Source organism: Argiope bruennichi, chromosome 10 (assembly GCF_947563725.1).
Source record: "Argiope bruennichi chromosome 10, qqArgBrue1.1, whole genome shotgun sequence".
NCBI classification, from domain to species: domain Eukaryota; kingdom Metazoa; phylum Arthropoda; class Arachnida; order Araneae; family Araneidae; genus Argiope; species Argiope bruennichi.
This window is the reverse complement of record NC_079160.1, coordinates 14956701-14981916: the sequence shown is the minus strand read 5'-3', so window position 1 is coordinate 14981916 and position 25216 is coordinate 14956701. Positions and strand designations below refer to the sequence as shown.

Here is a 25216-nt window from a genome sequence, read left to right as displayed (position 1 = left end):
TCAAAACGAGAGACCAGTTTTTTTCCTTTATATCAAAAAGACCGAAATATGTTTGCACTTATTTTTATATGAATTTTGTTAGATTCTAAATACAGTAGCAATCCAGCTGTATAAAATTGTTTTTGTTCAGTTTCGAATTTTTTTATGGGGTTTTTACCCTTCTTTCATGATATTTGAACATTTAATACATCGATATTTTTTCAAATTTTCCCATTGAAACAGTGTATCAAAATTCATTTCATTTGAACTTACTTATGAGAGTTAGGTAAGATTGCATTATTTAGACTCAAAAATGTCAAAAATTAACTTTTTTTGAAACTGGGAAAGGGATAAACGGAAACTCCTGAATGTAGTGTCAGATTCTTTTTCCCTTGATGTTTCTCAGATAAAAGGCGACAGAAATATTTATCAGAAAAAAGAAAATATTTCAAATCTATTCCTCGGTATTTCAACTGTAACACTGAGGAACAACTAATATTCAGGAAAAACTACACATTGGCTACTCCGACTCACAAGTAAGGCACTCGGAAAAATCTGAATGACAGGTTGTAACCTAAGGTCCGGCTACGGTGCAACCAATCTAGTGGGAGGTACGCTAACGTCAACGGTAGGGGGTAGCCTACCCCACACTATTTGTGTACCCATTCAAGCGGCGAGAACCAACCCCACACTATTTATGTACTCACTCAGGTGGCGAGAACTAGCAGCTATATCGGAAGCTTCTCTTCCCATGTCTGAAGTGCTCCTTGGTAGGAGATATTCAGGGAAAATGTAATTTAGCCCCCCCCCATCAGCCGACTGCAACATAATGAAGTTAATAATGCTACTGAATTACAAAGAGGAAACAATACAATTTTACAATACAAACGTACAATTTTCTGATTATTCAAGTAAAGGAAAACATTTTTCTTCAATTCACCAATAACGAATATTGTGATTTTTTTTTCTCAAATTTTGAACCGATGTTTCATGTTCATACCAAATGAGAGAAATACGTCATTATTAATATAGAAAAATTTCTGTTTGTTTTTTCTGTAAAAATTTATGTTTCTTTTTTCTGTAAAAATTGGAAAGTTAAAATAGGAGATATTGAGGTATTGCGTTTTAAGTGATGATATGGTAAGCAAAATTATTTCCTATGTTGATAAACAATCCTATCCTAACTGTATGTTGATAAACAGAATTTTCAATCACATCACTGTAATATTTTAGCGCATAATAGAATAGGAAGTTCATTTTTCGAAACTCGACTTCTAAGAGTGCTCTCTTTATTCTTGTAAGCAACTATCATATATGTTGAGTCTGGTTTTTCACAGTCAGAAAGAGAATAATCATAAAGAAAATTATGTATGTATTTTGGATCTCTTCCTTTTCACTGATTGTATCCGAATTCAGTAGTAAATATACAGTTCTAATAATTATACACCTAATCTCCTTTATCTAAATCTTTACATTTTTTTAATGATGTGTTCACATGACCAATGACAGATTTGCTATTAATATATTCTTAAACAGATTTCTCATTAATATATTTCACCCAAAATTAGAAACAAATCTGCAAATTAAAATTCATGCATGCATACAAAATTTCATGCATGTAGCTAGCTCTATTTTTATATTAACATATGACGGATTTAATTCCCAAAATGGATATTTTGGATTCAAGAGAGATGCATTGAAATCTCAATGTCGAATTTTTTACCGATTACTATACTCTCTCTTGATATTCTTTCTATACGAGCTAGAAAATAGAGAGAATGGTCCCCCCAAAACTTTCTCGCAGACTCTCAATGAAAGCATTATCCCAGAGAATGCCCTACATGGCAATGGAGTACAAAAGTTAGGAAATAATAACCTTTTCATGAATTTAGCATTTTTTATTGTCTACCGTGGGACCCTTGACGAAATGTTTGGCGATTAACCTATGGCGTATATTTATTACTCTCCGAAAATTGAATTTCTGTTTTATACATATTTTTCTCAACCGATTGAAACAAAAATTTGACATGAAACTGCACTTGCAGTCACAAAATCCCATATGAAATATGATATATTTAAATCACTGCGTTTTTGAATTATTGAATTACATGTTTTTGAAAGTACAGATTGACAGACATCCAACCCCTTGTTGGATTTTGCTCAAAATTTGACGCCTGTCTACACGATAGATGTTGAATCTGTGTAATGAATTTTATCCATATTTTCCTGCTTTTTATATTATCGTGTTCATTTATATTCGAACAGCCGAGCAGACAGGCTACCTCAACATAGGTTTTGCTCAAACTTTGCAAGAAATCTACAAATTTGGTATTAAAACAGTATCCCGAATTTCATCTGTCTAGCTCCAAGCGTTTTTAAGTCATCTTTGTTACAGATGAATAGACAGACATAATCCCAAAAATTTGTTTTTGAACCTTAAAAAACAGTGTTAATAAATTTGCTTTCCTTTGATATATTTCAAGTAAAAACTGAATAATCCAATTTCATAATACATTTAGTCTTACATGGAAATTAATATTTTTTCTTGTCGGCTGTTTTCTCTAAAATTTAAAGATCTTCTGCTCAGAAAGCTTGCCATCTTCCAATTCTAAGTATTGCCATATATCCTGTTTGAAATGAAAATCCAAAGGACAATTTTCGGTAGCTTAAAAGAAAACAACCTCAGTAGCGTTCAATAGAGAATCAGGGGGAAACAGTGCAAAGACACACGAGTAGAAATGAACAGCTTTTAAATATTTAGCTGAAAGGCAATGAAACAGATTCAGTTTCATTTCCTACATGGTGTGCATTCTTGGTACCATGAACAAAGCAATTGTCTTTTGATAAGCGTTTTTGGTTACCTGGGCAGCGTCTGGCTACTTGCGACATACGGCTAGCTGGGAAAAATGCTGCTGGACAGAATGCCCACAACGACGTCAGAGGACGAAAGATTAGGATCCGGCTCGCTCTCTCAGGTAACAAATGTTATCTTCTAACACGGATAATTCTTCAATTTCATCCGTAACCTGATTTTAATACACTTGTAAAGTAATTGAAAGGTATTAAAGATTAATAACCCTTCTGAAAGATGTAATAATTTAAACTTTGTCCTCTAACATACATTTCAGAATAATTATTCAGTATAATTTTTCGTAGGATTTTACGGTGAAAGTTCATATTTTAAAATCTTGTTGTTGTGTTGTGATTTATGGCACTTTACAAGTCCACTAACAGTTATCTATTTTAAAATCTTCTTTAATTATAGAAAATACGTAATGCGGAAAAATAGTTTAAATTTATAAGCAAGATGGATTAGTGACATGTTTAAACGTTGAAGCAGCTCATTCGCTTCTTCACATTCTTGAATTGAAATTATTAGATATGTCATAATTTGAAAATTTTATTAACTTAGAAGAGGAAATGTTATAATATTTTATGTCTTTCACACATATTTTTCCACATATAAGAAAACAATTTTTTAAATAAGAGAATTAATGTGTGAACCTATCCATGTATAACACTACTTCTGAAGCGTTACCCTTGCTTTGGTACCTGAACTTCCTTTAAAAATGTTTTGGCATTTTGTCACTGTTCCTTTTCCAGAATATTTTGATATCCCAGTTACAAATGAAAGCAATGTCTTTTCGTGAATTCTCACATTTCAAATCATCGCGTTTCGACATATTTGAAAGTGTGAGTAAAATTTTCAGCTTCAACACATCAATAATTAAATAATTAGTTTTATATTCCTCATGGCCAGTTTTTATTTAAATTTCATACAATTTTTGGTTGATATTTTTTGTAGAGTTTTGCATCGTGGAACTGCAGCGTTAACAAAAGTAAAATGGGATAAATCTGCAAAATATTATGGGTAATTATATATTGAAAGTGTGAGCAAAATTTACAGCTTCATCACTTTGCCAATAATTAAATAATTAGTTTTATATTCCTCATGGCCTATATTTATTTATAATATTTTAATATTTTATTTAATATTTTTTAATATTTTATTATTTTTCTCTGTTTACAGTTAAAGAGCATTCTTTGGCGACTGTGAAACTTTGTTATATCGCAACAGTTTAGAATATACACTTTGAAAATTCATGCAAAAACTTAAATATCTATCACAGTATTCAGACTGTTTGAATAGACTAATTTATGTGTGGTCCATTTCGTACATACGACTTATAGAAGCATCGTTTACTTAGATAATAACAAAATTCTAAAACCGTTTTCTATAATAAATTTATTAAATGAAACGCTTTCCGATATTAACTATATGATTAACAATTTTTAGAATTCTCCGGTCATCTCAGAATATATGGCCCTAAAATAAGAGGACGATGGTTAAAAAATGATCAGTATGAAGTTGTGAACATTTAGATACTTCACTTTAATATTTTCGAGAATTTTGACAACATTTACTACTTAATTTTTATAGGTCTTTAGCTTATAAGAATCAAGATCAGCTTTGTTTGTTAAATGCATTTGATTTTTAAAACGAAACTATTTAATTGAAATAAATTGTGAGATTTTCAGAGTAAATAGAATGAACGTTGTTTTAGAAAATAACTTTGTTTAAAAGTTGCAATGGTCTGCTCCGCACTGAAACTACATGGCAGTAGAAAAGTCAAAAATGGAGGCATTATATTGATGCGAACGAAAAAATGATGATGAAACGATAATTTTTAATTTTCTTGCTACATGATGGTATTTTTTTTATCAATCATCCACATCTGCAACTAATTTTGTCTACTTTAAGGAGAAATATGAGACTATCATGAAGTGAATATTAATGATCATCCATTAATAATTCGAAATAAAGTTATTACTGTATGCAGGTTGTTAAGACAACAAGGAGTTTGCATCAATTATTGAGACTGAAACAGATCGAGATAAGCAGAACTCCAGAACAACATAAAAATGGTAATGTAAAAACACTCTATAACGAGTTTAAGAATATTTTAAAGAACGAATTTGTACATATTCATTAAGTGACAAAGAATATATAAACTGCATCATAAACAGGAATAAATATACTGATTTGTGTGTGTGTTTTCTTTGAAAAATATAATTTATAATAGAAATTAAGGAATAATACTAATGATTTTTCTATTATATACTACTAGGTTATGAAAAAGAAGATAAAACAATATTCATTTCCCTCTCGTCAATTTTTTATTATAGTATCTAGTTTAATATAATAATATGAAATCCAACTTAAATTAAGGGATGAGTTTTAATATGAAGCTCATCAAATTAGCTTAAATGAAGGGCATGCAATTTTGAAGAAACCTCAGATAACACAATAAAACTCAATTCTCTCAGGAAATCTACATAACTTAAAGATGTACAATTATTCATTGAATATGAATAAAGCTTTTCAACAAACTTATTAATAAAACAATGCCAATTACTTTTCATATGCCTGGGCAAATTAAATTATTCTAACTTAAAAAAAATGAAACATATGATTGGATTAAATTTTAATCAACATTTAGACAAAAAGGAAACAAAAGAAAAATACTATGGCAATTTGTTTTATAATTTTATACTATTTTTAACAATTGAAGAGTACATATATATTTAGGAATCGATAAGATTATTATTGCAGTAGCAAAATGTCCTAAATAGGGCAAAATATTTTATTTTATTATATTATTTATGCAAATTTTTATAAACATTATGTAAATATATTAAAAATTATAAATCGAAATGGCAGGAAACGATTACATGAGGTTGTTATAAGAAAGAACAAATAAAACGCATACAACGAAAATCAGTATTTATTATCCAAATGAATTTGAATAGTAAATAGGTTATTTGTTATAACTTAAGCGAAAAGTAGTTAAGAAGACTTGCACTCATGATCTTAAACAATGGGATGTTTATCTCAAATAACAGTATTTTCTATGAAGATTTTTTATAATGATTAAAATATCACAAAGAACAATTTTTTCTACTGGAATGAAGTAGAATACGTATTGAAGAACTAAATTCAGATTAGGAGAGATAGAAAGCCGGTGAATGCGCCGGATGCTTTCATTTCACAGAAAGCTATAAACTGAGGCCGCATGGTCAAGAGGCAAGCTATCGCCTACGAATATGAATCAAGGACCGAAAAAAATCTTATAGAAAGATAAAAAAAAAAAGGCTTAAAAACTATGACTCTGAGGAGTAACATGTCCCATTAAATTAAAGCAGATATTCTCTACACTTGCTTCGCAATTCTTCATTTTCTTGTACTGGAATGTTTTCATTATTTGATTTATTAAATTCCATGCACAGCTTAATCAATATCCAGGTGAATATTCAACGTTTTGTCATCATTAACTGCTATAATTACAAACTCTCATGAGCAAAGTACCAAAAAACAAAGTATTTCATGAGCAAAGTATCACAAAAAGTGCTTTCAAATTTTTTGTCAGCTATACAGAACGGCAGCAGGAACTTTCTGATTCGATTCACGCAGACAGCTGTAATGTAGAATTTATCAATACAGTGCAGATCATGAACAGCTTACTATCAAGATATTTGCCAGTCAACTGAAAATATCCGTAGAAAAAATGATATCTAGAATTTATAATATCTCTTGCAAGTCTAGTGACTTTGGACGACTTGTTATTAGGGATTGCAATACCGGTATATCGGGATACCGAATACCGGAATTTTGAGCCATTTGTACAATTTTGTATTACCAAAGTTCACAAGTTTAAATACCGTTCTTTCGGTATTTACTAGAAATTTCTAAAATTGTCTCCACTATATGTTCAGGGATCGCCTGCATAGCAAAATAGTATATGTTTTTGTTTTTATGCCTCCATAACAGGTTAAATTAATTAGCTAATTAACTACTTAATTGCTTAAATCTAAATTAAAAATGAGCCATTTGTACAATTTTGTATTACCAGTATTCACAAGTTTAAATACCGTTCTTTCGGTATTTACTAGAAATTTCTAAAATTGTCTCCACTATATGTTCAGGGCTCGCCTGCATAGCAAAATAGTATAGGTTTTTGTTTTTATGCCTCCATAACAGGTTAAATTAATTAGCTAATTAACTACTTAATTGCTTAAATCTAAATTAGCAAAACATGGATTATCCCTGAAAGAAGATATTAAATCCATAATGACTGATGGAGCAACAGTTATGAAAAAAGTTGGAAAATTCATTGGTGCAAATCAGCAGTTGTGCTATGCACATAGAATTCAATTAGGAGTAATAGATGTATTATCCCCCAAAAAAAAATAAAGAACAGAAGAATCCAAATACTGTGGATATAGAAACTACAGATTCCAACTTTGAAGAGGGTAAGAGTGTGAGTGATATTGACAATGAAGATAATGGCAATGTAATTGTTGAAGAAGATATTGCTAATGAGGATGAAATATTAACCCATCAAGAATTGCTTCCTATAATTTATAAAGCTCGAAAAATTGTTAAGATATTTAAACGTTCCCCTACAAAAAATTCCTTATTACAAAAATATATACTAACTGAAAATAAAACAGAATATATGTTAATATTAGATTCTAAAACACGCTGGAACAGTTTACTACTAATGATGGAACGATTTTTGAAATTGGGAAATCCAATCGAAAAAGCAATAATCGACTTAAATCTGTAAATTAATTTTTCAGATAGTGAATTCGACTTAGTATCCAGAACTATATCAGCTCTACTTCCAATAAAACTGGCTGTTGAGGCATTATGTCGGAAAGATTCTAATTTATTAACAGTTAATGCAACAATAAATTTCGTGTTGCAGTTACTGGAAAAACAGCACACATCACTATCTGAAGAATTAATTCTACATTACATTGAAAAAATCACATAGAAGAAAGGCATACCGAAATAAAAAAATTCCTTACGGTATTTACATAATTATAATGATTTTAAATATAAAAAACCAATTAACTAAAAGTGACTAACCAATTCAAACCTGATAAAATTTATAGTAAATTTTCTTAACATTTTTTACCCACAAACCTATTCGCATTCAGAAGAATTCGGTTCAGTTATCGAAGATTATGATGATACTCATGTCGATAGTGAAAAGAAATTATTTCTTGAACAAAAATTAGAAATAGCGATAGATAAAAAAAATTGCAATGAACCAAAATACAGTACAGAAATCAGCTATATCCAAAACCATCCGACGAGAAATCGATTTATTTGAAGATGAGGGATTTAGAGGTAAATACTTGGAAAAAGTATATCGTGCATTGTTAACAGTACCACCAACTAGCGTAGATGCCGAAAGAGCGTTTTCGACAGCTGGTAATTTTTGCACAAAATTACTTTTCAAGCTTAATGACAGTACAATTGATGCATTATTTTTTAAAGATTACTTTTCAAAAATGTTTAATAGTACCACTGATTGAATAGTGATATTTGCGCTTTTTTGTGATTTAAATAAATAAGATGTTCCCTTACTTTTTTGTGATTCTTTATATACTGTTATAATTTATAGGTTACAAATTATTTTTTGTGATATTTACACTCTCTAATAAAATTGGCAAATAAAACAAAGAAACACCTGTGTTTTCTTTTTTTTCTAAAATTTCTAATACCGGTATTAAAACCTGTATCCCGGTATTAAGATTTAAAAAATACCGAATACCGGTATTGAAATTTTGGTCCGATGTTGCAATCCCTACTTGCTATGCATTTCAAACGATTTCCCATGCACTCTGTACTTCAAATCCGTCCCTTTAAAAGTTTTATCTCCCTTAGCGAAACAGATTCTGAAAGATTATAGGTTGGATACCCAATCAGAGAACAGGAAACTATTAAAAAATGGTTATGAATGACTCATGTTTTCAAAACTTACCAGAAATTTCCCTTAACATGGACCTAGTTAAAAAGAAAGCTGATTACCTAAATAAGAATTCTTTATTATCAGAATTCGATTTGTTTTTTCAGTTAACCCTTTATATTTCGATTTCAGGATGGACTACACAAAATATGCAAGACTTTTATACAAGAAGGTTCTCAACTCTCTTTAATATTTCAAGAAATTCTTTCTCAGAGAAGTTTTACCTTTTGCAGGCGGGCTGTGACAACTGTAGATGTTGCTTTTCCGAAGCATTTTGGGGGGTCTCCTACCCTTCTTAGCCACCGGCATCTCTTTGCAAGGTAGACCCTTCGCCTTCTCTTTGGAGAGTTCAGGTGAGTGATATGAATTCTTTTTTTCAAATGTCAGAACTCACAAAAGTTGAACCTAATAAAGGATTCATTTCTCATTAGTATCAAAAACCAAACTATTAGCTATCATTCTCATATTGCATTCTCTCTGGAGAAGTTTGAAAAGTAATCTGGACACCCTTTCTTTCAAATATCAAAACTCACGAGAAAAAAACTAATAAATAATTTCTTATTAATAACTGAGGATAACTTATCAACAGCCATCTTTCTCATACTGCATTCACTCTGAGGAAGCTCGAAGAATAATCTGCACACTTTTTCTTCCAAATATCAAAATTCAAGATAATTGAATCTAATATATAATTTCTCATTAATGAACAAGAGTTAACCTATTAACAGCTATCATTTTCATATTGCATTCGCTGTGAGAAAGCCAGAAGAGTAATTTGCATACTCTGTCTTCCAAATATCACAACTCACGAAGATTTAATCTAATTAATAATTTCTCATTAATAACTAGGGTCAAATCATTAACAAGCATCATTCTCAAATCAAAATTCACATTATCAATCTAAAAAAAAAATTAAAATTATTTTACATAGAAATTAGAGGAAAGTTTTATCCAGAACAGTTCATCTTAAGTTGTATTTTTGAACATTTTTATCAACTTTTTGAACTAGTAACTAATAAAAAAATTTTTTGTATTAAAGCATATATTTATTTTAGCGTTTTTTATACGAATATAGTAGTTCAAACTAATGTAGATTATAATAAAAATAAATGAAGTTCTGGTCTTTCTATATCTTAATTTCGATCACCGCTCTTTTCATTCTTTTATTTATAGCAATGATGATTATAATAAACATTTTCTGTTATACGAGGCTGAATGTCTATAGTCTTTCGAAGTTACTTTCGGGAAAAAATATTTTTGAATAGCGATAAAGCTACAGTAAAATACTTTATAATAATTTTTACATAATAAAAATATACCAGCTGTCGGAAACAGATAGAAGCTTCAAAAAACTTTATAAATAATGCGTTAAATTAACGGAATTCAACTAGTTTTCTTTCCGCATAATTTTCAAAATGTATTTTAAATGCTACTGGATTATACAATGACCAAACAAACACATTATTATTTTATTAAAAGTTATAAAGTTTTCTCTGATTAAGCATTATAAGAATAAGACCGTAATTAGAATTCCTCGAATTACATAATAAGATAAATAACTGGAGTGTTTGATCTTAGTTTATTTTGTATTTCTTAAATACTAACTGTCTTTGACGACTAGTTGGTTCATCGGGATTTATGGTTGCTAAATGTATAATCAAATTTTTTATACAATTCGCTCTTCAAGATTTCCTCTGCAAAGTATTTTAAATTTAAAATTTAACAGACATGTAAAACTTATTATTTTTAAAAAAAACTTTACATTCTTCCATTCATTATGAATTGCATCCTCCCGAATTTTCTGTTATCTTATCCAAAATGTGAATTTTAATTTTGAAAAAATTAAAGTATTTAAACTTGAGCTAAGATAAAGATTTCTTGATGAAACTAAATACAAGGTGCATGGGAAAATCCCTTTAACCCGAAAATACTTGCTAAAGGAGAAAGCTACAATTATGCAAGTGAGGTAATGATGTAGTAAAGCGACTACGCCAAACCTAATGCATACGACAACAGCAACCCTAGTGGCGAAATTTGGACGATAGCTATTGCAAATTGATAAGATAAATTTGGACGATAGCTAGAGCAAAATTTTCGATTGGAAAGTTTTAAAGCATCGATTAATCAGTATGAAATCACATTTGGTTCACAGGGATAAGATAAATTGTCGCCTGTATATCCTATAATGTCCAAAATCTATGCACTCCATTTTGTGTAAACGTTTGAAAGGAATAGCCAGAGGTTCTTTTTACTTTCCAAGTCGCTTGCCTTTGTCGTTTTATATCTTTTTGTTGTACATTTTTTCTATATTAATTAATCTTCAATTATTAAAATGTCATATTACCTATTAGATTATGAGCTTTACATTATAGTATGGAAGAGTTTGTAGATCATAGAGATAAAAATAACACAGAATAAGAACGAAATACTTATAAATCTCTAATAGAAAATAGTAAAAAACACTTAGAAAAGATGATGAGATTATACCTTATGCTGCTCATTTTGCCCCGAGCAGAACTGTAAACAATTTGAGATTTCTGTGGTTGAATTAGCAAGGAAAGGATACAGATAAATAAAATAGTTGCGAAAATCATATTGTCTAAAGTAATTATGCATAGCAAGGAATAACCAAATATCTCCTCTACAAGTCGACGAAATCTTACATTGAGATCTTGAAAACTTTAATGCGTCAGATAAAATATATTTGAATATCATATCAAAAGCAACAAAATGGAGCATGGCTTCACTGTACAATACTTTTACATTTTAGCAGTTTGGAGCGCTAGAAATATTCAGAAGGGAAGGTTGAATAATATGAAGAAAAATTAAGTTATTTATCTTGCTCATATTATCAATTTTCTCAGGGTCGCTCCAATTCGACATAAAGTTATATTGTAATCTAGAAGTCAATATTTACGGCAAATTGAATTGCAATGCGAGATATTTGTTAAAAAGAACTACTTTTCAACGTATAAAAGCGACTGAAGTTTTTGAAGTACAAGAATACAGATTGTTCATTTTTCCTGAGTAATTATTAAGCAACGAAAATTTACCTCTTCTGCTCGACTTAAAATACTTCAATAAATATATCTCATGCGTGATAGTGTTCGAAAAAATAAACTAGAGTCTTTCTTATCCCTCTTTTTCGTCTGCAGGAGAGTACTGCACCCCCTCCCCAAAAAATTATTATTCATTTTTATATGATATGTGTGTAATGAGCCTTACTTCCAGCATCTTTGGCCTGTGGAAGATTTGAAGAGTTCCGTAGCTGTGGGCCCAACTGTCCACCCACCTGCGACAATTTAAAAGAAACGGTTTGCTGCGAAGTGACCTGCGTTACTGGATGCTTCTGCGTGGATGGATACATCTTGGAAAAGGACCCGAGGACAGGACCCAGGAACTGCATACCTATTAACGAATGCCGTGAGTCTGTTTCCTCCCTCTCTCTCTCTCCTATTTAAGCATTAAAGAATAGACAGGAGCCTTCGGTTTGTTCCCAAATCTCCTCCTCAAGAATTTATTTACTATCCAAACATTGTTCGTTACATCACTTATTAGTGAAAATATATTTTCTAATTTCAAATAAAGAAAGTAGATGGCAGCACAAGTTATAATTTTCATTTGGATTTGTACTCCAATTGATAGAGGTTTTGTGAAAGAAAGAATGAATTCCTTATATCTTTAGAAAGTTTCAAAACAACGAACAAACATATAAATACCATCATATTAATGACATAATAATTAATCCATCTTTGGACAATTTTTATAAATTCATAGATTATTAGATAATATTTGAAATATTATTCAAAAATATTCTATGTTTATTTGATGATTTATAATCCCATTCTTATTCAACATTAGGGGAACTTTGAGACGCATCTTGTAATTATGAACAACATTCATAATTTAAGCTGGATTCATCGCTTCCAAATTTCTGCACCCCATCAAAGGGAGGACATTTGTTCTTGATAACTTCAATATGCACCAGGTCCGCTTACATAACGGTTCTTTGATGTTATTGGGTTTCGAACTCAGAGCCCTCTGGCCTTGAGGCCAAGACATGACTACAGTCTCCTACTAGGATGGCGTTATTGTCTGCTGTGATTTACTGATAAAATATTTTTTGCCAGATGGTTTTTTCCATAACCAGAATGTTAATGTTATAAATTTTAAAATCAGAACTATTTAGAGCTGTAAATTTTCTGTAATGATTGCATTTTGGAATTCGATGATTCCTTTATTATTTACCTTTAACACTCGTTTTTAAATTAATTAAATTCATTATCTTATTAGTTACTCTTTCTTACAAGGGGAGGGCACGGGGTTGAAATCTGAGTTCGGGACGAGATTTAGTATAATGATAGTGTACATTTAGAATGTTCATTTATGTAAATATTAAAACGCAATGGCCAGTCAATTTCGAGAAAATGGTCTTCAAACTTTTGGTAAAGCTTATATACTGATAACTTGACTCCAGGCCGGATGATCCCAATGGCATGGTTGTCTAGGTAACCGTCTCATATGCGGATGGTCAGGTTTTGAATCTAGCTGGGAATTTTTATTTTTAATAATTCTTATTTAATTAAAAATTGACTAATACTTTTAATTATTATGTTTTTAATTTTCTTCAAATCTAAAATAAGTATTTATTATCGAAATAAATAATAATAATAAAACTAAAATTTTAAAAGGAAAAAAATATAAAAACAGATTTTTTTAAAAAATAAAACATTTAAATTTAACTAACGATTTACAGATATTAATTAAAACTATATTACTTATTTTTATGCAAGGATAAATGCTTATTCTTTTAATACTTAAATTATAATTTAATGTTTAAAGGAAAAATAATTAAAAACATAACATTAATGACTACAAATAATTTAACTTGCTTGTGTCATTTCCAACTTCTTGGATTTTAATAATAATAAATTATCAATTCTAACTCAACAAAGCTGTATTTATATCAAAAATTGAAGGGAGCAGCTGCTGTTTGTTACATATGTAAGCAAACGTCCCCAATTGCAGTAATAAAAAGAAATAGTAGAGAGCAGATGTTAATTTATTGAATGGGTAGGCAGATGGTTCAAAGCGTATACAAAATTCTTCTTATTTATTTTTTATTATTTCTTCTTATTTTTTGTAAATTTTTAATTGAATAAGAATTATTAAAAAAGAAAGAAAAAATTCCCAGCCAGGTTTAAAACCTGTCCTTCCGCATATGAGACTGTTACCTAGACAATCATGCCATTGGGATCATCCGGCTGGGAGTCAAACTATCGGTATATAAACTTTACAAAAAGTTTGAGGACCATTTTCTCGAAATTGACTGGTCATTGCGTTTTAATATTTTCATGAACGAACATTCTAAATATATACTATCATTATACAGCGATTCTCATCCTGTAGGGCGCACCCCCCCTAGGGGGCCGCAAGCACACTAGAGGGGTGGCGCGAGAATATCCAAGAGAAAATATTATTTAAAACAATTGATTTACTGACTGAAAGAAAAGCACACATACACATAGAAAACAAAATACATTTCGACATATTTAATAACTTATTGAAATAAAACAACTTACTTAATCAGGACTTACTTAATCAAAACATACTAAATTAAAAACAAATTTAATAATTATTAGTGACTTCCTGGGGCCTGTCTTGCAGAGCAAAATTCTTCGAAGGAAGGCTTAATATTAGAAATAGCTACTCTCAGTTTCTTTTCTATATTTTGTCTTCAAAGAAGCACAGCAGAAAATCCAGTTTCATAAAGATAGGTTGTTGAATGGTGATAGAATGTGAAATGTCCTTGTTTTTAGTGCAGAAAAATCATCCTTACTCCTGCCCAAAATTCAAACAGCGATTTATTACTAAATTGTCTTTTAGTTTCGCCACTTGTCGTGAAGTCTACGAATTTTTCTTCATCATCAATTGATAGTCCTTCGGGAATCTTATGAAATGGATAACTAATCCACTCGTTATCAGTTTGTCATCAGCATGAAAATACTTCTTAAAATTCTTTGCCAACATCGCTAAATGATTGAGGCTGAGGCGATTTTTGTTTTAAAAGTGCTTGCATATCTTGGAATCTTTCGGACATTGAACGAGCACCATTGGTGCATATTCCGACGCAACTTTTCCATTCTATGTTTGCTCGTTCATTAAATCATTTACAATAGGAAATAATGCGAGCGCTGATGTTTTGAGTTCTATTGGTTTGCAGAAAAGTAGTTCTTCTACTATTGACATATTATCACAAATTCAAACATAGGCAATTAAATGAGCATCTTTATTACTATCTGTTGCTTCGTAAAGCTGTATTGAAAACAATTTTTCACGCAACTACGAGAAAAGCTGACGCTGTATATCTTCAGCTATATCGCCAATTCGACGGGCAACAGTATCATTTGAAAGAGGTATGGACTGCCATTGTTTTGAAAAATTATCTCCAAACATAGTTTCTACAATCTCAATTGCTGCTAGAAAAATAAGCTCTTCACCAATAGTGTGAGGTATTTTACATCTGGCTATTTTATATGAACTTCGTAACATGGAATTGAAGCTTTTTTTATTCCCAGACAAAGTTTTTTAAAAAAATAATTTTTGCTTGTTATATGATTTTAATTTTAATTCGAAAAATTCTCTGGGTTTGTTGATGTACTCACTATGAAGCTTTTCCGAATGTCGTTTAAGTTTATTGAATTTCATGCTGTCTGCGGTCAACATTTTTGAGCAAATGATACACAGGGGCATTTCTTCTTCATTTACTTCAGTACTGGAAAACCCAAAATTTAAGTATTCTTGAGAATATTTCCTTGATTTTATTTTCGGAACCACACTCGTCTGTGTACTTGTTGATGCTTGACTATCGTCTAATGCTTGCTTACTTCCGCTAAAAATTTATTCATGAGTCTGCATAAATCTGCTGCCGTGAATATTTTATATGGTGAATTGCAATTAACACGAAAACATATATAACATACAAATTCACGATAGATTCGATAGCGATAAAAGGATCGACTCGAATGAGACTGGCTGGAATTGAAACTTGCGCTATCGAATATTTTCCTTCTTCTTATGAGAAAACATTTGCTGCGCGCTTGCTCGAGACGGCATCGGTCGTGGGGATTCCCTTCCACAAACATTCCTATTTTTTTCATTTTTGTTTTGTCATGCTTCTGTTTTATTTCTTTTATTATTCGAAAAAAAAAATGTATTCCCAGTTTCACCCGTCTAGGTTAACTTTCATTGACGAATTTTTCTAATTCCATGTTCTTTTAACGTTATCTCCCTGTTTGGCTTTCATTTTAAATATAATATTTAAATTTTCTCCGCTTTCATTCGCGTCATCTGTTCACCGCCCGCGTGTCCAAAATGCAAGATGTGGTTTCTCGTCAACGTTGGCTCGCTTTTACTCTTGTTTAGGCAGTTAGTTAAAAATAATTTAAAAACAGAATCCAAAATACTCAATATACATTATTGTTGTATACATTTTGTGTAAGTGGGAGGCGCGATGAAAATTATGATGGAAAACTGGGCCACGAATACTGAAAGGTTGAGAAACGGCTGCATTATACTAAATCTCATCCCGAACTCAGATTTCAATCCCGTGCCCTCCCCTTGTTAGAAAGCTTTCAAAAGGAAACATTATATGACAGTCTTATTTTTAGAAAGACTTTTATACAACTAAAATAAAATGTGACGAATTGAATAATTTAATTTAGCAGATCGACATATTTCCTTTCATCAAAGATAAAAATGTTCGGAAAAATAATATTTTAAAATGTACCAACTTATCTAAAGAATAAAGATGTATAATTTATGCTATTAAAAAGGGACAAAGCAAATTGAATGTTTAGAGCGTAATGTGCTTGTGGTGAATAGCATATAATCCAGTTAACAACTCTTCTACCCGAACGATCGTTTTGGTATAATTGTTAAATTACTGGACTGCTAACCCAAAGGTCCCAGGTTCTATCCTTCGCGCATCACATACCGCTAAATGCTTATGATTTTTTAAATAAGAATTCTATGGCTTCTATAAAAAAGTTATTTCTAAAAGAATTTATTTCTTCATGCACATTTTTAATAAACTCACGCGTTCCTTATAAATTTTTTCAGATAGATATTGAAAAATTATTTATGGATCAATTAAAAACAACGTGATGATATTTCAAACACGAATGTTTCTTAAACTGTTAGGAACCTTAACCATTGTAAACATTTAATTCCCATGTACGGCAACACACTACGTCTATAGATAGAATCAAAATGGCAATTTTCAGCTTCATTTCTTAATCTTCATAATTTTATAACTTTATTAACTTATCAGGAGATCGACAAAGTAGCGGGATCTCCCAATTTTGATACGAGGTTGAATTTTATATTTTAATTCCTTAAGTAATCAACAACAGATAAAATTAATACACCTATGAAACCTACATGGAGAATGTTATTTCTTTCAAAATACCTGGACATAACGGCTTTAATTAGTTGCCACTTAAGATACATTTACATTTTCTATTCTTTTGATTGGATCCTACAATAGGATTTTATTATCATTATAAACAGATATCATTATTTCAGTGTTAATATTTAAAAAAAGAAAATTCTATGTAAAATTATTAAATGATATTTAACAATATTTTTAATTGCAGCAAGCCCGGGTGTTCTATCTTTCGAACTTCCCTCCCTTACAACATCTGAAAGGGTTGGAAATGTCAATATCAAAGTAGTCCGCCTAAATGGAACTTACGGTCCCATCAGCGTCCGATACAGGGTGTTGAGTACTGAAGCCCCTTACGCTGGTTTGATAGGACAGTTGGAATTTTCCAATGGGGAGCCCTTCAGGATCATCGAGCTTCCGATCCAAGATAACAACATTAGAAACCCGGATCTCACAGTCCAGCTGGAGTTGTTTGAGCCTTCCAAAAAGACAAATATCGTGCATGGAGTATGCATTCTCACCATTGAGGATGACGATCGTAAGTAATTTTTGTAATGCATTATTAGCTGGAAACTCTTTTATTGTACACTTTCATTTAACGACTTCTTTAATGTTTGTAAAAATGGAAATTCGTAATCGACTCTTGATTATATTCTTGATTTGCTAAATTTTTAAAATTTGAAAACTTGTAAATTCACATCACATTATTTTAATCTTTTTAGAATCAGTTGACATGCTTTCCCCATGAGTGAATAGGATGAAAGATTGATTTTACATTACATTAATATCCCGTTTTAAACAACACTAAGGCTAAACCACTACAATTGTTTGCCGGACCTTGTAATTTTGCACAGCGGTCAGATGGCTAGGATGACACATGATTTGGCATCGTCTCTCCAAACCTCCACACTCATCTTTGGCCCCGATGAATTTAACATGTATCAGACTGCTGACGCAGCAATTCTTTAGTGAAAGCAGGTCTCGAAGCTGGACCCCCACCTAAGCCGAAGCTTTACTACCAGGCCACCAAGGCCAGATTGATTTAAAAAGTTCAGGTTCATAATAAAAATTTACATATTGAGGACCAAAAAGCAGAAAGTAAAGATTATGTTTTTTAATTAAAAATTTTTTTATTCAGTTTATTCTTTTGTTTATTAAATTTCAATCTGTTTATATTAAATTTATTTTTTAATAAAGCTTTCTATTGGTTAGGAAAACTTCAGTTTTATCGTCATGGTCTGATATGGCGCGAAGTCAAAATTTGAACTATTTGAAATCTTAATCTTGATTTCAGCGATTGTCGGGTCAGTAAGGATAACTGGGAACTATGACTAGAGAACTCACCGTAATGAGTTCGACGCATGCGCCTTCTTTAAAGCACTCTGGAGAAAAGGTACTTCCCCCTTTTTTCCCCCTCTCTGGTACTTCCCCTTTTTTACGAGAAATTTTCTAACGTTTGTTAATTTAGTTTCAGTATGTAAAAATGACTCTTTAACGAGTTTTCCAGAACATGATTATGTTCTCATAAAAACTGTACATTTATTTTTCTTCTCATAAGAACATTTTAAAAGGAAGAAAATCCGATTTTTTCAAAATTCTTTCCGAATTCTCTTAACTGGCCATAGTCTTGACTAACGACAAAAAATATTAGCACAAAAAAGCAATTTATAATTAAATTTAAGACTTTCTTGAAAACATGACTTTTTTTTCTGATTGATAAGAATGCTTGATGAAAAGAAATATGATCTTTCGAACTTACTTTATTAAATACTTCTCGCATGATTCTGATATCGTATCATGGAGATATATCTGCATTAGTTTTTAGTCATTAATAAAGGAAGTAATTTTCTAACGTTCATAACTCTTTGCCTATGTAAAAACGATGTTTTCTTATGGAATTTAAATAGAAATTTGACTCCGAGAATTAATCTAGACAATAGAATAAATAGAAACTTTAAAATAGTAGGAAATTTTTTCGTTTTTAAGAAAGTTTATTTTAGTTAAGATGAATAAAGATTCGAAATTTTTTAAATTAAATTCAAATAATTTATTAGACAATTTTATGGTAATCCTATGGTAATGGTCATTCAATGTACACACCCTGTCTGCTCCACCCTAGTTGTGCTATTAATGGATTTAACGTGCAACAGACCAGCTTACACGACGGTTCTTTGGTGGAATCGGGTCTCGAACTTGAGCCCTCCGGTTCTGAAGCCGAGACCTACCACCAGGTCACCGCGGCCCTTTTAATATTGTCCAGATCTCCACAAGAAAAAAAACTGAGTATCATTGAAATTTTTTTTTTACATTATTACTTATTTTAAAGATTATAAATCGCCACAGCAAACAAACGAATAATGTATGATAATCGGCATTAAAATCCAAGAAAAGATATCCAATTTAATTCATCTTGCCACACAGTAGACTCAAATATATTCTTATTAACGCAATTGACTAATCCTTCAATTGCATTAAATGATATGTTAATCTTTCTTATATGTTTTATATTATACTTCCAGTGACTCCCGGTTATTTGGAGCCGGAGAAAACTCAATTCAGCGTTCCAGAGAACGTTGGTTCAGTGCGCGTTCCGGTTCACCGGCGAGACGGATCAGACGGACGGATCAGAGTAAAATACCGCACAGTTCCAGACTCGGCCTCTCCCGATGTGGACTTTACTCCCCAAATCGGAGAACTCGTCTTCGAGGAAGGACAAATCATTGACTTCATCACAGTAAACATCGTCGATGATGAAATTCGGGAAGCACCAGAAAAGTTCAGGATCGAACTCTTCGATATCGACTATGGATCTAGATTGCTCAATTTCAGGAAACGAACTTCTGTTCTGACGGCGGATGTTACCATCGTCGACAATGACAGTGAGTTCTGAAATAACACCCTTTGTTCCTGTACATTTCACTAAAAAAATCAGGCCAGTGGTCTGTGCTAGTTATAATTAAAAGAAATGTCATTCTGTAGAATTTATATTATGTTTAATATAAATTCTATCTATTATATACTGTTTAATATAAATAAATGATCCTTTCGAAAATATTAACTCCTTAAGCTGCGATTTACGCTCCAAAAATTTGGGCCAAAAACGTAAGCAAGGTCGCTCTGACTTCGAGCCTTTCCATGGTTCGGCAAATCAGTCCTAAGTTGTACGCGCAGGACTTACGGAATATAAATACTGGAGATAAGACACAACTGGTTTAATTTCATGGGATATTTGATAGGCAATTTACAACCTGATGTAATAATTGTGGTAGATATACAAAAGAATAATTATCAATCTCTAAAATATGACATAAATGAATAACATTTATTTGTAATTCCAGCCCAATCATCGTACTAGGAGCCATACTCGTAGTTGTAGGTTAAGGGATTCATTTCCTTTCAAAACGTTTTTAATAATCAGTAAAAGATTTCTGTATTATTTCTTGCTCTTTTAAAAACATTTTAACATTCTATCCAAAATTAATTCTTTAAGATTTCTTTTAACGTTTTTTTAAGAACGTCTTCCTTAACCGTGCATAAGTTCCTTAACTTTTAATGGCTTACTTTTAGAAAAAAAAATTTTTTTTTAGTATCTAAATGAAGATTAAGGGTATTTATACTTTTTTTTTCTTATAGATTCATTTACAATTAACATAGTTTTCCTAAAAAAAGATCAACTGATTATGTATGCGTCGGAAAAGTAATTTAATTTATATTGTTCATTATGTAAACCTTTTTTCTTTGAAATATTGTATATCAATTTGGGAAATATATCCTTGCTCACGCCATTTTATAATGAATCGCTGCTAGCGTAAAAAAATTTAGAGCATTACTAGATAGTGTTAAAAACTTCTGAATACAGACCGATTGATAAGAAAAAAACCGTAGGCATTTAAAAAATCATTAAGAATATGAAAAATGGTCGGATTGTTAAGCGGCTGGAGAAAAAGGCATTTCATACATATAACTCTTCTTGGAGGTGGGGCTTTAAAGATTAGTATAAAAACCATCGGTAAGTGACGATAAAAAGAATGATTACATTAAAAATATACAAACTTGACTATTATTTACAGACTTATGTCATTCCAATAATTCCATCGCATGATTTTTTGATGGGAGTAAATATAGTGTGGGATGTCTGTATATATACTAAGGTCCCGTCTTTGAAGAAGAAACGAATATTCTATGCAACAAATATTACATAGGAGCTGCAAATCCTGTACAACCTTAACTAGGAATGTTTGGGAAGCATAACATCATTAGTAATCATTGCTAATTCCCATTTTCCCCTTCGTGTGCAAAAATTCATTTCAGTGGAATTTTGATTCTAGATCAATTTGCATGTGTATCGATCATGATCACTTATTTATATTGATGTCCATAAATTACGAATAATGCCAGCTCCGGCAAGTAAAGATTCAGAATCAAAACAGACGTGGCTTATTTATAAAGCCCATTTATTAAACAAAAGATAAAGAACAAAAATGATGACGTATGCGTAATGCTATTAGTAAAAAATACGATTTTTATTCCCTGGAGAAATTACAATAAATATATCACAAAACCTTGCAGACTGGTATGATGGTTAATACATTGTATATCACCCAAATGATGAAATACAATATGTAAAACGCCTAGGCATGCTGAATATCAAATTACCGAGATGATCTTAGGGAAGATAACTGCACTCAGCAAACAATGATCTCTAAGTTCCGGAGGTTCAGGGCTGCAACTCATCGGCCAAGCAAATCCCACACTTGGTTTACGGGATTCAAGTTAGGTGAGAAGGCCCGGCATTCCATATGGTGATAGTCTCAGATTAAAGACATTTGTTAACGGTTTGAATGGTAAGAACGGGCGTTGTCATCCATAAACACTAACTCTCCGCCCATGCCATCCTTATTCAAACGTACATGATGTTCCAGAATGATATCTCGATAAATTTGGTCTGTCATGGTTCCGATTTGAACATGCAAATATGTTCTGGAATCCAGCAGAATTCCACTCCAAACGAATAATCCTGCACTACTGTAACGGTGTGGTTCAATTATGTTCTTTTGGTGTTAACGAGTACTTGGCGCTACAGTGTAACTCCGACGTGAATAAGACTGCAAGATGGAGCTAAAATTAACGGAAAATATCATAGAAATCCACTGTGAGTTGTTCAAATTGCATGATTTTATTCTAGGCTAACCGCTGGCGACAGTAAGTTTCCGTGAGCGGGACGCATCTGACAGACCTGTGAGCATACAGACCAATATATCCCAAACGTCGACTGAAATGAAATCGTCGTACCCTTGGCTGGAAATAGCTGAAGAGACAAGTCTGTCGTACTCCACCTGCTTCTTTAGGCAGTTACTGACAAATACCGTTGTCATCCTGGGTTTTTAATTCGGGAACGACATGTTATAATGTCTACTGATATGTCCATCTGGGAATCGTTGACAAATCCTAGAAATGATACTTTGGGCGATTCCGAGTTCCTCGGATACTTCCATCGGAGTACGCCCCCCATTTCGAGACGGTCGATAATTCTATCACGTAAAAAAATCATCCAAATGCATCCTCTGTGTCATAACTATTTGGTTATGGCACTGAGAGAAAGCTTGCCAACGATTTTACTTCTTTGCTACCATTCCTTATATAACCCACTCTTACACTCTCGTCATTGTGACGTACTATCGGCGTCATCTGGTGTCATCATGTAATTTGCATATTATTATTGAAGATGCGTGTGATAATTTTACAGGTCAAATTTTTACTTTGGAGTTCGATTTCCGTGTGTTTCAGAATTATCTTTAATTTATGGACATGATTATAATTAGAATTCAAATATGCAATTCTTTGAGACGAGTTCTCTTCAAACTTACATAGTTACTATTCGCGGCTGTGGTGTTTGAAATGAAATTATTCAGGCGATTCCTGAGAATTAGACTTATATATGCCTGTCTGTCTGTGAACATAACTCAAAAGCACTTTGGCGGAAAAAATTTAACACATTGTAAAATTGCAGATTTTTATCAAATTTTGAAAGAATTCCATTCAGATGAAGTCCAAAAAAAGTGAAGATGTTGCCAATTAATATCCAGAAATTAAGAAAATTGGTACAAAAATTTTTGACTCTGCACAAGTAACATCATACAAATATTATTTTTAAATTAAAAATTAAAAAAAAAGGTAAAAAAATAAGTTATAAATTGCATTTTACGACGACTTACAGTTATAGACCGAGGCTTCCAATTAACAAAAGTATACATTAATTTTTTTAATTAGCTATATCTCGACTTCTAGATAACATAAAATGAAAAACAGTTTTAGAGAAAAACATGTTTGAATAAAAGATTTTTGAAAATTTTTGGCCTATATAATCGAATAATGCCATTTTCAAAGTAGGCATTCATTTTAAAATGAAGGTACGTTTCAGATTTGGAAATAAATCCATAAAATAGTTGATCGTCTGTCAATTTGCGCTTCTGCATGTATGTAAATATAATAAAATAATAATAAATGCAATAAGCTAAATTTCTGCCAAAGATCAATATTTCTTAATCATCTACAGTGGCAAGAAATTCACAGATGCACGTGCCAAAGCAATCCCTTGTAACTCACAGCGAGGCCCCACAAAGTATCCAATATCATATTATAGAAATCGGAAAAACATTTATATCTTCTAAATAAATTAATTTCCGATTTAAAACTGCGCTCTTGTAAACTGTATTCTAGCAAACAACTGCGAAATGTAAGAAATTCTGTGACAGCAATATGGGATGTCATTGGCAATTCTGCATTTCAGTTTTAGTTATATTAACGTCCCGTTTTAAAGCAACATTAGGGCTATTTGGGGACGGACCTCGTAATTTTGAACCGCAGTTGGATGGCGGGGATGACACATGAGCTGGCAACCTCCTCTCCAAACCACACCAGCGGGAGGACGTTTGGGCCCAACAGATTCATCGCGCACCAGATCCGCCTTACACTACGGTTTTTCGGAGAAATCGAATCCAGAAACCGAAACCCTTCAGTTTCGAAGTCGGGACTTTACTACCAGGCTATCGCGGTAATGATAAATTATCAGATTTTCCATTATTTCTTCTCTTTCCAATATAGTACTCTGCTGTAGCTGGCAACATAACTCAGAAGTTATATCAAACATTTGATTAAAATAAATCGTTAAAATTCGATTAAAATAAATAAATGTTAAAATTTTCATTTTGTATACCTATTTATTGGCATTATTAGAGAATATGCGATAAAGTTTTATGGAGACCACTCCGCTGGCTTAAATATCTTTTATAATAGTCTTTCTTTTCAAATATGTCTTAAAACTGATTCTGTGTTTGCAGTGAAACCAGGAATTTTGTTGTTAGAGAAACCTTCCTATACTGCTTATGAAAACGGAGGAACCATAGAGCTCGCTGTGGTTCGACGGGAAGGACAAGATGGACAAGTTAGGGTGAGATTCCAGACGATACCTCAGAGCGCACAGGTCGGACAAGACTTTGAGACTCAAATGGGTGATCTCGTTTTTGAAGAAGGAGAACTTCGCAAGCAGATTCGAATAAAAATCCAGGACGATAATGTGAGGGAACCGGAGGAAATCTTCGAGGTGCGGCTTCTCGATCCCACGCCCGGTCCTGGCACCATCAACTTTAGAGGACTGGGAATTACTCCGATTACGACGGTCACCATCATCGATGATGACAGTAAGTTCAGACAGATAAAATAAATTTACTCCTTAATCTCGGTGTCAGAGAAAGATACTAGCACTGAATTATCATATTTTCAACCTAACATTTAGTTGTTTATAGACATTACAATTTAATATAGAAATGACTGGTAATCTATTAACAAGTTAAATGCTCTATGGGTTTTTTAATGGATAAATCAAAAGATATGAGCAGATCAAATTGCAAAAAAAACCAAAAAAACAATGCAGTTAAGGAGTTAAAAATCATACTATTTGTATATTTGAACT

The 25216-nt window shown here is 31.9% G+C and overlaps 1 protein-coding gene across 1 annotated transcript in view; it reads left to right on the top strand.

The window, feature by feature from the left end:
- Positions 1-9051: 9051 nt before the first annotated feature.
- LOC129987446 (adhesion G-protein coupled receptor V1-like) overlaps positions 9052-25216 on the top strand; it is an 81583-nt gene continuing 65418 nt past the window's right edge. The window contains exons 1-5 of the mRNA XM_056095429.1: positions 9052-9151; positions 12030-12221; positions 17456-17782; positions 19764-20123; positions 24585-24944. Of these exons, the coding sequence (XP_055951404.1) occupies positions 9052-9151; positions 12030-12221; positions 17456-17782; positions 19764-20123; positions 24585-24944 (1339 nt within the window). The remainder of the gene's footprint in view (positions 9152-12029; positions 12222-17455; positions 17783-19763; positions 20124-24584; positions 24945-25216) is intronic.